Source organism: Petaurus breviceps, unplaced genomic scaffold, assembly GCF_028583685.1.
Source record: "Petaurus breviceps papuanus isolate PSGF00001 unplaced genomic scaffold, PetGlider_PUasm1.0 227, whole genome shotgun sequence".
Classification (NCBI taxonomy): Eukaryota; Metazoa; Chordata; class Mammalia; order Diprotodontia; family Petauridae; genus Petaurus; species Petaurus breviceps.
In genome coordinates, this window is record NW_027185896.1 from 683,628 (window position 1) to 696,125 (window position 12,498).

Below are 12,498 nucleotides of genomic sequence, written 5' to 3' on the forward strand. Positions count from 1 at the left end.
ACATGTCAACTAGATTGTCTGCTCCTGGACAGCAGGGAACCAAATCTAAGAAATGTTTGCTTTATTGGTGGTGTTGAGATTACAAGAGGGTGTCCTTTCATGGAACAGGAGGAAAAACTTTATCACTGTTAAAACCATCCAAAAATGGAAAGTTCTCCCAGTAGGAATAGTTTCTTATCACTAGAGGTCTTAAGCAGTGACTAGAGGACCACTTGTTAGAGATAATGTAGGTGCCATTTATGATTCTGATGTGTGTTTAATTATATGATTTCTGAGTTCTCGTCTAATTTTTAAGATTCAAAACATTTTGTACAACTTGTGTTCTCTATTCATTTTAGGAGCTTTGTTTTTCCATTATTCTTAATGTCTTGTGTGTGTGTGCCAGTTTTTTTTTTTTGTTTTGTTTTTGTTTTTTAGCTAGATCATTGGGGTCATTTTGTTATCAAATTTGCTGGGTTACCTTTTGTTACCTAGTATTCTGGTATAGTGCTAGGCACATAGTAGATACTAGTGTGGGCCAACATTTGTTGAACTGAATTATTAAATTGAATTGGTTTATGCATTATCATCAACAAATTCCTCAGCTAGAGGAAGGTCACGTTCCCTGAAAAGCATTGACTTTGTTTACTAAATTTCATTAGTATAAGGTTAAATGTCCAGTATCTGCCAGAATTGGGCTAGGCTCTTGGCAAAGAAATAACAAAACACAAAACAGCTGCTCTCTTTAATAGGTTCATGTTCTTTTACTGAGATGTAACAGGTACCCAGGGAAGTACCCAGAGTACTCAGACTGGGGAGTTACAGATAATAGTGCTAAAGGAGCATTTGAAGAGGTAGAGAACAGTAAGTATTGGAGAGTGGGGGAGGGAAGAAGACTTCATTTAAGAGGTGGTAACCAAGCTGAGCCTTGAAGGAAGACAAATATTTCGAAAGAAGCGATAAGGAAAGAATACAGTGAAGGTATACCAGAAGGCCTGTTTAAATGCAGTGAGGCAAGAGGTAGAAAGCCAAGGTCACTGAACAGCACATAGTCGAATTTGGAAGGCTCAGAGAGTGCACAGAGGAGTAATGTGAGATGAGGTGGTGCTGATTATATTGCAGTCAAATTTTCTAGAATGCCAGACTAAAGAGATTGTATATTGTCTTTGAAGTAATAGGGAGCTATTGAATTTATTGAATAGGGGATTGGGATGGTCAGATATGTGACTTAGAATATGATTTTTCAGAGTTGGGAAGTATGGTTTGGATAGTGGAGAAGGGGAGAGATGGATAGCAGGGAGACCATTTAGAAGGCTATTAGAAGAAACTGTGCAAAATGTGACCAGGATCAGAACTGGGATAGTAATCATATGAGTGCAGACAATAGGGTTAGGGAAGTAAAATTGACAAGTGCTGGCAACTGATTGGATGTAGTGTGGGTGATGAGGAAGAGGGAAAAGTAAAAAAAAAAAAAAATGACTCCAGGGTTATAGATCTGACTAGCTGGGAGTTTGATAGTTCCTACAACTGAAGCAAACAAGTTTGGGGTGGGTTAGGTTATGGGAAAGATAAAGGGAAATTCTGTTTTTCAAACCTTGGGTGTACTTACATGTCAATAGGATATCTAGGGGAGGATATCCACAAGTTAGTTAGAGATGTGAGTTTAACAGAGAGGTTTGGGCTGCAAATGTGCCACTCCCCTCCCCCAAGCTTGAGGGAGGGGTCAAGTGAATGATTCTTAGAAGTTAGGGTAGATGGGTGGCTGCCATTCCTAGGTGGTAAAGGGCATGTCAATGTTGAGGGAAAGAGTAAAGGTGCTAGTGGGCAAATGACTGATAAACCAAGCTCCCAGAAGTGATGGAAAGGAAAGAAGGTTTGTGCCTTAGTAGTTGGGAGCTAGTATCACAGGGCTTAAGCAAATGAAAAAACATTTATCTTATAGATGAAGAACCAGTGAATGTTCAGTTGATTGGAGCAGAAAGATACAACCTCTCACTGGAGATGGTAGTCTGGAGACTTGTATGGTGTTAACAGACAGGGGAGTTGGACATGGTCGTCTGGAGACTTGTATGGTGATAATAGTCAGGGGAGTTGGAAGTCATTAGTTCTGGGCAGCCATTTTTCTTTCCTGTCCCTCATAGTCCCTATGAGGAGCCTGTGCTAAGACTGGGACCAGAATGGTTGAATGTCAGGTGGTGTCTTCTTTGTGACTCGTGGCCATTGGCCTCTTAGGTTTTATGGTGAAAGAAGAACATGGAGGAGGTTTTGATTTCATAGATGGAATGGAGAATGGTTCATGATGATGATACCACCTTCCTGAGACCTTCATGGGTCTTTGGTTATATTTTCCTTATCCAATATTTTGTCTACATTATTTAGGAGTGTGAGGCTATAGGATTTTAAAAATTTCTTCATGTTTTGTTCTTTTCGAGATACACTTAGAAAACTCCAGATGGCCTTAAAAAAAAAACCCAAGTAGGGAGATGGTTATATTATCCTTGAATAAGTAAACATTTCTCTTTATCCCACATTTCCCATACTTAAACTGGCAGCAAATGTACATTTTTAACTTTCCTTAGGGAAGAGGTCAAAGAACAGAAGATGTTGGGGGGAGGTTTTCACAGGCAAAGTGAGGTTTTACTGTGCTTTTTTTTTTTATCTGCTTGGCAGTTGAACTCTTTCAGTTACAGAGATGGTCAATATAATAAAACAAAAGCAAAACACAATACAACTGTCATATTAAAGCTACCACTTAAAATTTACTCATTTTTTCAATTATTCTGTGATGATTATTTCATGACAGCTTTGGGGTTTTGGACATATCTCTCTTTAGTTGTTTCCTTATTATCCTTCTTAGTTCCATAGTTTCATACTAGTTGGAGACTTCCAGGATGTCTCATTATGGGTGACAGTCAATGAAAGACCCCTGTGCTTAGCTAACATTTATATAGACTTTCAGGTTTACAGTACATTTTACTCTGTCTTATTTGATCCTAATTACAACCCTATGAGATAGATTCTGTTTTTGTCTTCATTTTTTCCAGATGAAGAAGCTGAAACTAAGAAAGGAACTTACCTAGCATCACGTAACTAGTATTTGAGGCAAGATTGAAATTCAAGTGCCCCTTACTCCAAGTCTCACAGATATGTCTCATGTAGTCAGAAGACATGAGATTGAATCTGGCTCATGCTTTCTACCAGTTGGCTAACCTTGTACATGCCACTATAATCTTCAGTTTCTCCTTGTGAAATGAAGAGGCTGGACAAGATTACCACTAAAATTCTTTAATTTTCAAATACTATGATCTGTAAAATGGACATCATATTTGTATCTGACACTATTTCACAGAGATGTCATGAAAAAAAGCTCTTTGTAATCTGAAATGTTATGTAATTGTAGGCTTTTTATAATTAGTTAATCCAAAATTTTTAAGCACTTGTAGGTAACTTGTAGGTAACAAGGCTGGGGCAGCTAGGTGGTTCAGTGGATAGAGTACTGGGCCTAGGGTCAGGAAGATTCATCTTCCTTATTTCAAATTCAGCCAAGGACTAGCTCTGTGACCCTGGGCAAGTCACTTTACCCTGTTTGCCTTAGTTTCCTCATTGATAAAATGAGTTAGAAGAAAGAAATGGCAAACCACTTTGGTATTTTTGCCAAGAAAACCACAAAGGGATCATGAAAGGTCTGACATGATTGAAAAATGACTAAATAACATGTACAAAAAGCACTGTTAATATGATTCTTTACAAAGCTGTACTTGTTCAGTTATTTGCAGGTATAGATATACTGGATTAGAAAATCTTTCATGGGATCAGAGATTTAGAACCGGAAGGGGAACCTTGTAGGTCAGCTATTCAAACCTCTTTTCTGTACAGCTAAGGAAGCTGAGGCACTGGGCCTTGCTCATAGCTCTTAAGTATATGATGCAGGATTGGAACTCAAGTCATTTTGACTTCAAGTTTAGCTCCATCCACTGTACCAGGTCACCTCTCCTAAGACCCAGGGACCCTTTTCCTCTTATTTTTTATATTTACTTTAGCCTGGAAATTTCTCTGTAATTAGATTTTCTGTGTTTTTTTTTTTAATTAGGGTTGATTTTTTCCATTCCTTTTTTTATCAGGATATGTTTTATGCTTTAGTGTAATCATATGAATCAGAAAGGAAAGAAACGTGGCCTTGTTCTGAATCAATCAATACCAAGAAGTAAGTAGGAGCAGTCCATGGGCTTGGGGCAATGACCGGGTTTATGGTTTCCAGAACAAGACAGGTGTTTGTTCCCCTCAGAAGAGAGTTCAGGCCACACACCCCTGGTTCTTAACTCCTAAGCTGTGAACAGGCAGCTGAAAAAAAAAATTGGACAGTCCTAAAAGCTGCTCATTCATCACACAGATGGACTTAGAGTGGCAGTTTTCCGTTTATTGAAGGACAACTGATTGCCAGCTTCCTGATTTTACAGGTTAGATTGTGAGGGAGTCTACTCTTTGCCAGTTAAAATCAGAATTACCTGTTTGACCTCTGAAGAACACAGCAGGAGGACTGTGAGAAAGAGAGAGAAAGTTTGATCAGAGAAGTACCATTGACCTTCTAAATTTGTACTGACTCCAAAGAGCTGCAAAATTGGTGTTGCCATATTTTAGAGGATATCATGAGAAACTTTTAATTTGAAGTAGAATTGATGCCTTATATACCTTCGTAGCCATGGCTGTAGGACCTTTTACTTGGAGGAAGAGGAGGTTTTAAATTGTTTCAGTGTTATGCTTGAAGATTTCACAAGTAATCTCAGTGGGCATGGTCAGTGGAGCTCTTCTGGAAGTCTTGTGATTCCGATGCCAATTTCCCCACCCCTCCCAGCGATCTGAATAATGAAATAGGGAGTAGGTTGAAGTTTGCTAATGATATCTTGAAAGAGAAAGGCAAAATTCTGCTTGCAAATTAAAATGGTTATGGTAGCTCCTATTTACCTTATGCCTTTGCAGTTTTATTAAATGCTACAAAGTGGGCAGTAAAAGTATCATTATCCAGTTTTTAATCAATCCTAGTGTAAAATGTTCAGAATTTAGAGCGGATGGAACACTGGACTTGGAGTAAGGAAGGCCTGAGTTCAAACCCTGACTCGGGTTCTTAGCTTCTATGACCTGGGGCTAGTTATTTCATCTGTTTCAACCTCAGTTTCCTCATTTGTTAAGTGGAGAAAAATAATAGCACTTACCTGCTAGGGTTGTTGTGAAGATAAAATAAGGTAATATTTATAAGGTGCTTTGCAAACCTTGAAGGCTATACAAGTGTTTGCATGTTGTTACTGTTCCTGGAAGCCCCCACTACATACTCCATGAATTTTCCTCACCCTCCCCAGGTGAAAGTATCCTTTTCTTCCTCAAATTCTCAGTGTATTTTATTTGCATCTCTCTTTGCACCTTGCCTTCCCTATTCCCTTTCTACCACCCTTTGTATCATACTTGCATCAGAGATCTGGAAATGAAAAGAGCCTTGACAGTCACCCAGTCCAACTCTCTCCTTTTGTAGATGAGGAAACTGACGGACCATGGTGAAGTCATTTACCTGAGGTCAGCGGGTAGTGAGTGGCAAAGTCAAGATTTGAACCTAGGCCTTCTGACTCCCAGTGTTCCTTTTAAATACATGTTCTGCCCACCATACTACACATCTCCCATTCTCAACCCACTAACTCATAAGGATCTAAGGAGGGGGCAATCTCCTTTAAGGAAACTAGTTTTTTAACCTTTCCATCCAAAGGCCCTAGCACAATGTTTTAAACATCTTAAGTATCTGTTGAATTGAAGTTTCACAGATGAGGAAGTGGGTCCTGAGAGAAGTTGAGTGATTTGCTCAAGGTCATAGATCTCCAGTAGAGTTCCAGCCAAATTGGAACAGAGGTCTTTTTTTTTAAGTTCATTTTAGTCTGAGCTTAAGAAATAAAACAACCATTTCTGTAACATAGTAGGAAAAAAAAGATTATTACACATCAAACTGCAAATCTATGCATTGTAACTTGCTGTTCCTTTTAAATACATGATAAAGTTATGATGTAACTTTCTTTTTTTTTCTTTATTTTCTCCCCCTCCCCCAAGATAGCTACCATTAGACACAGATAGGGGTGTGTATACGTGGGGGGGGGGGTAAAATCATTCTATACATCTATTAGTTCTTTTTCTGGATGTAGATGGTGTCTTTTTTTATAGGTCCTTTGAAGTTATTTACAAAATTCAAAATGACTTAGTTGCTGTTAATGTACACAGTGCTCTCCTGGCTCTGTGCATTTCATTCTTCATTATTTCGTTCAAGTCTATCCTTATTTTCCTAAGATCATTGAGCTCATCCTTTCTTATACTATAAGCACAGTAATATTTCAATGCAATCATATGCTACCCATGTTCAGCCAGGTCTTTTTAGTCCATGTTATAGGTTCTTTTCCATTACTCTGTTCTAGGCTAAACCCATTAAGACACTGCCTTTGGGGGATAAGGCTTGCTCTTCTATAACTCTGATGGTGATAGGGATTATAGCACATCATAGATTGGAGAACTGGACCTCTGCATTCATCTAGTGGAACCTTCTCTTTTATTATTTTTCTTTTTTTTCAAATGCTTTATTAACTTCCGATTTACATCATTTGTTTCTGCCAGATTGAGTTACAAATTTTCTTCCCGTTTTTCCCCTACCCACCACCCCAAAATAGCAGTTCCACAGGATATCACCTCCTCCAATCTGCTCTCTCCCATATTTTCTCCCATACCCCTTTTGCCTTTTCCAGTGGATCTCTATGCCCCAGTGTCTGTATATCTTATTTCCCAATTACATGTAAAATAGTATTAATAATAGTATATATATATATATGTATATATTTGAGTATTTGATTTTAACACTTTGAATTTCAGATTCATTCCCTTCCTCCCTTATCACCCACCCTTACTGGGAAGATAAGCAGTACAGTATAGGTTGTACATGTGTGGCTAATGCAAAACAATAACATAGTAGATTTATTGTAAAAGACTGACTGTATTTCCCTCCCTTCTATTCCACCTCCCACTTGTTCTATTCTCTACTTTGATCCCATCCCTTTTCAAAAGTGGGTGTTTCCAACTTCCCTCCCCCCCCCAGCCTGTCCTCCCTTCCATCATCCCCCCTCTCATCCCCTTTCCCCCTACTCTCCTGGAGGGTGAGATACCCTATTTAGTGTGTATTTCATTCCTTCCTCAAGCCAAATTCAATGGGAATAAGGTTGACCCATTCCCTTTTGCCTTCCTATTCTTCCCCTCCATTGTAACCATTTTCACTTGCCTCTTCTATATGAGATAGTTTACCCCATTCTGTCTCTCCCCATCTCCTCTCATTATATTCCTCTTTCACCTCTTAATTTCTTTCACCTTTTAAGTATCCTCCCTTCCTGTTAAATTGGTCCTGTGTACTCTATCTGTGTATACCTGTAAACATATATACACTCATTCACATATGTATTCATATGCCAATATACCCTCATATATAGACACGCATATATATATTTCTATTGCCTTCAACTACTGAGAAAAGTTTCATAAGTTACAATACTGTTTTCCCATGTAGGAATGTTAATAGTTCAACTTTGATAAATTCTTTATGATTTCTTTTCCCTGTTTACCTTCTCATGCTTCTCTTGCTTCTTGTATCTGAAAATCAAATTTTCTATTCAACTCAGGTTTTTTCAGCAAGAATGCTTGAAAGTCCGCTATTCCACTGAATGACCATATTTTCCCCTGAAACATGATACTCAGTTTTGTTGGGTAGATGACTCTTGGTTTTAATCCCAGCTCCTTTGCCCTCCGGAATATCATATTCCAAGCCCTTTGATCCCTCAGTGTAGAAGCTGCCAGATCCTGGGTTATCCTGATTGTGTTTCCACAATATTCAAATTGTTTCTTCCTGGCTGCTTGTAATATTCTCTCCTTAATCTGGGAATTCTGGAACCTGGCTATAATATTCCTAGGAGTTTTCTTTTTGGGATCTTTTTCAGGAGGTGATCGATGGATTCTTTCAACCTCTATTTTGCCCTCTGGATCTAAAACATCAGAGCAGTTTTCTTTGAGAACTTCCTGGAGGATGCTTTCTAGGTTCTTACTTTGATCATGGCTTTCAGGTGTTCCAATAATTTTAAAATTATCTCTCCTGGATCTATTTTCCAGGTCAGTGGTTTTTCCCATAAGATATTTCACATTGCCCTCTATTCTTTCATTTGTTTGGATCTGTTTAACAGCATCTTGATTTCTCATAAAGTCATTAGCTTCCATTTGCTCCAGTCTAATTCTGAAGCAATGATTCTCCTCATTGAGCTTTTGAGATTCTTTTTCCATCTGCCAAAATTGGCTTTTTAAGGCATTCTTCTCCTCATTGCCTTTTTGAGCCTCTTTTGCCATTTGAGTTAGTCTATTTTTTAAGGTGTTATTTTCCTCAGTCAGGCTGTTGACTCTCATTTTGTAATTTTCTTGCATTGTTCTCATTTCTCTTCCCAATTTTTCCTCCACTTCTCTTATCTGCTTTTGAAGGTCCTCTATGGCCTGTAACCAGCTCGTATTTTCCTTTGAAGCTTTTGGTGCAGGATTTCTGACTTCACTGTCTTCCTCCTGTTCCATGCTTTGCTCCTTTTTGTCCCCCAAATAGGAGTGTAATGTTGGAATCTTCTGTCTGCTTTGTTTCCTTTGCCTGGTCATGTTGCCCCTCAGTCACTTGACCCCTGGCTTTTTACCACAGTAGGACTCTGCCACCAGACAGGGGAGCTTGCATCCCAAATACTGGGGTTTTCTTAGTTGCTGGTGGTATTAGATGGGTGCCCTCTCTGAGGTCTACACCCACTCTGGCAAGCTGGATGCACACCCCAGGACCTCCACCCTAGACTGTAATCCAGATCCAAGCAGATTAAAGTAAGAGCGATTATCCCTCAGACTGGTGCTTGGTTCCCCTACACTCTGCAGGCCAGGAGCTGAAGCTGCCACATAGTGCTGGCTGGCTGTGCCCTGGGGCAAAAGCCACGTACTCCCACTTACTGGGTCCCAAAGTCCAGACTACACTGACCTCTCACTTTGTCCTTCACATCTATGTGTTGATAAATCTGGAATGGCCACAGCTGCTGCTGATCTGGAGTCCCTCCACCAGTGGTTGGTCAGGTCCGCCCTGGGGCTAAAGCCTTGGGTATGGGGCTGGGCTTGGCTCCCAGAGCGCTGCTGTGCTGGCCTCTTGCTACAGGCCTGCCTGGCTGTCCTCAGCAGGTGTCATTTTGTAGGTTCTGCAGCTCCAAAGTTTGTTTAAAGTCCCCTTTTTACATATATTGGGGAAGGTGGAAGCTGGAGCAGCGGGGAGGTCCTGCTTCTACTCCACCATCTTGACGTCTTTTATTTTTAACATGAAAGAACCTGAGACTCAAGAGTAACATATAATATCTGGGTTATCAATGTTTCAGTTAATAGTAATGGCTTCACCACATCCAAGTTACTTTGTTTATGGGAATATGATTTGTAATATCCGGTATATAACTATGGGGCTTACCCAAATACTTCTGGTGGCTGACTCTCCCAGGGCCCCAGAACCCTGAGAAGTTGGGCACATTCTTGGTGGCTTTCATCTCAACTTCCTTGTGGTTCCTGCCCTAAAGATTATGATTAAGAAATGAATAAATCAGGCATCACTATCTGTTCATTGAGTACCTATTATTTTCAAAACATTTTGTGCCCAGCACTTTGAGCGATAGAAAAGAATTTGAGTAGCATTATAAGTCTATGATAGGCAGAGTTTCGTGCTAAACTCTTGGGAAACAAAGATGAAAAAACCCAGAATTTTTGGTCTCGAGGGACTTTAATTTATTCATGTATGTAGGCAACTCTAAAAGAAGTTAGAATATACAGTATTAGTGCTTAAGAATTGTGAACCTTAAAAAGTTGAAGATGATGACAAACTGAAGGGAAAAGAGAAGACTTGAGAATAATATTCCTTTAGCATTTATATGAAGAGTGGATTGGGAAGTTAAAAGTCTAAAGGCTGCTTGTTGTTGTTTAGTCATTTCATTTGTGTGCTGACTCTTTGGGACCCTATTTGGGATTTTCAGTGTGTAAGGCAAGGTTTTAACCTAGATCTTCCTTGACTCCATATTCATCTGTTTTTGAGTTTTTTCCATTGAATATTTTTATTAATAATTTAGATGAATGAATAGGTCACATGCTTATCAGATTTGCAGATGGCATGAATCTGGGGCTTCTTGAATGACAGAATCAAAATCCATAAAAGTTCTCAAGAAGTCAAATTGATGGACACATGGGATAAATTTAATGTAGATAAATTTACATTTGCCTTGGATTAGAGTAGAAAAATCAACATCACAGTTACAAGATTAGGGAACATGAGTAGACAACAGTTAGAAGTAGATTTTAGGAAAGCAACCTCAACATGAATCTAGTACATAATTTTGCAAAAAAAAAAAAAGATAATTTGATCTTAGGCTAGCTTAAGAGAAGTATTAGTCACTAGAATGATGGAGGTTCTATTTTTGATGCATTCTTTCTTAATCAGATGGTATTTAGATTATTGTGTTTTATACCACATTTTTAAGAAGGACTTTATAAACTGGAACTAATTCAGAGGAGACAGATGATGATGATGATGATGATGAGTGAAGATGAGTCTTCATGATTCAAAGCCTAGTGTTCTATCCACTGTGCCACCTAGCTGGTAAGCCTTTGAGTCAGTAGAAAGGACAGTTTATGTGGGATGCAATAGCTACCTTCAAGCATTTGAAAGGCTGTTATGTAGAAGAAAGATTAAATTTGTTCTGCTTGGACCTGGGGACAGATCAGTAGATTACTTGATGGAAGTTGCTTAGAGTGAGGTTTCAGTTCATTGTAAAAGAAAACTTATTAATATGAGTAATCCAGAAATGAAATGGACCTTCTTTGTGCTGATTCCTCATTACTAAAGGTTTTCTATGCTAAAGCAGGGTTATCACTTGTAGACATTACAGAAAGTATTCTTGGTCCTATATGAAGTATAGTTTCTAAAGTCCTTTAGAACTCTGAAAAGACATTGTCTACAAATACTGATCTTTTCCCCAGCAGAGGGTCAAGTTCTTTGAAATCAGAGACTGTTTTCATCTCTGTCTTTGTAGCCTGGCATTTAGTGCCCAGGGTGACCATTTGGCCAGCATGTAGTAAGCGCTTAAGAAATGTTTATTTAATTAAACTGAGCCATTGCAGGATCTGAAACAGTGAAAGTTTGATTGAAAATTGTTTGAGGAAGATCAGTCAAAGTGGTGGTATACAGATTAGTTTCTAGTAAAGAAAGACTGGAGTCAGGCTTCCAAGCTAACAGACTTTTGCCAGAATTGAATCCTTAGGTGATGAGATTCTGTATGATATTTGTAACAGGAGTGGAGTGGAAGAGAGTCAATCTAAGAGTGATTTTGAACGAAGACTATAACGTTATAGAAAAGCCAAACAATACTGTGCTGAATTAGAAATTGTATACAAAATGGAAGAACTAGAAGATCATTTTGCTCCCCTAATGGGCATTGGTCAGGCTTTATTAAGGAAGCAATGGATAGAGCATGGGACTTAGAATCAAGAAAACTTGTGTTCATGAGTTCAAATCTGATCTCAGACACTTACTAGTTGTGTGACCCTGGGCAAGTCACTTAACCCTGTTTGCCTCAGTTTCTTCATCTATAAATGAGCTGGAGAAGGAAATGGCAAACCACTCCAGTATCTTTGCCAAGAAAACCCCAGATGAGGTCAAGAAGGGTCTGAAATGACTGAACAACAACAACAGGCTTTTATTAGAGCCTCTTAAGTTTTGGAATTGGTTCTTAAGGATATGAAAAAATTTGGAGAGAATTCAAAGAAGACCCACAGAAATGATTAAAAAGATGGAAAATGTGACTTATGGAGGAAAAGTTAGAGGAATTGTGATTACCCTAGAGATGACTAGACTGATGGGTAATAAATGTTGAATTAAACTAAGGATTTTTGAAGTGTATGAAGGATTATTAATGGGAGATGGGGAACAGATGTTTGTCATTTCTACTTTGGACTGGGGGAAAAATCCACCAGTGTGACTATAGGAGAAATTCATTCAGTTATAAGGAAGAGTGTTGTGACTAAAAGGTGGTTATGGAATATGGCTATTTAAGGCTCTTTATCTGTTTGAGATATTTTAGTAGCAAGATCTGCTAGCATGGCAATTGAATATAAACAGGTATGTACTACTCTGCTTCTCTCCTTCCTCATCTAGCTATGAAAAGGAGAGAAGTATATTTCCTCATCTATTTTGGGGTTTTTTGCATTTTTTTGGAGAGGGGAAGGTAGGGCATTTGGGGTTAAGTGACTTACCCAAGGTCACACAGCTAGTTTTTGTGTATGTGTGTGTGTGTTAAGTGTCTGAGGCCGGATTTGAACTCAGGTTCTAGGCCGGTGCTCTATTCACTGTGCTTCCTTCCTGCCTCCCTCATCTATTTTCTAGTGCAAGATGGATCACTGCAGATAATTAAA

At 38.9% G+C, this 12,498-nt stretch overlaps 1 protein-coding gene across 14 annotated transcripts in view; it reads left to right on the forward strand.

Annotated features, from left to right (window-relative positions):
* The window catches only part of TNS3 (tensin 3), a 427,559-nt gene that overhangs the window by 188,236 nt on the left and 226,825 nt on the right, over positions 1-12,498 (forward strand). The window contains exon 1 of one of the 14 annotated variants that reach the window (XM_069095440.1): positions 12,051-12,205. The exons of the other annotated variants lie outside the window; for them this stretch is intronic. Within the exon in view, the coding sequence (XP_068951541.1) occupies positions 12,185-12,205 (21 nt within the window). The 5' untranslated portion in view covers positions 12,051-12,184. Of the gene's footprint in view, positions 1-12,050; positions 12,206-12,498 lie in introns of those variants that run through there. 14 annotated transcript variants of the gene reach the window in all.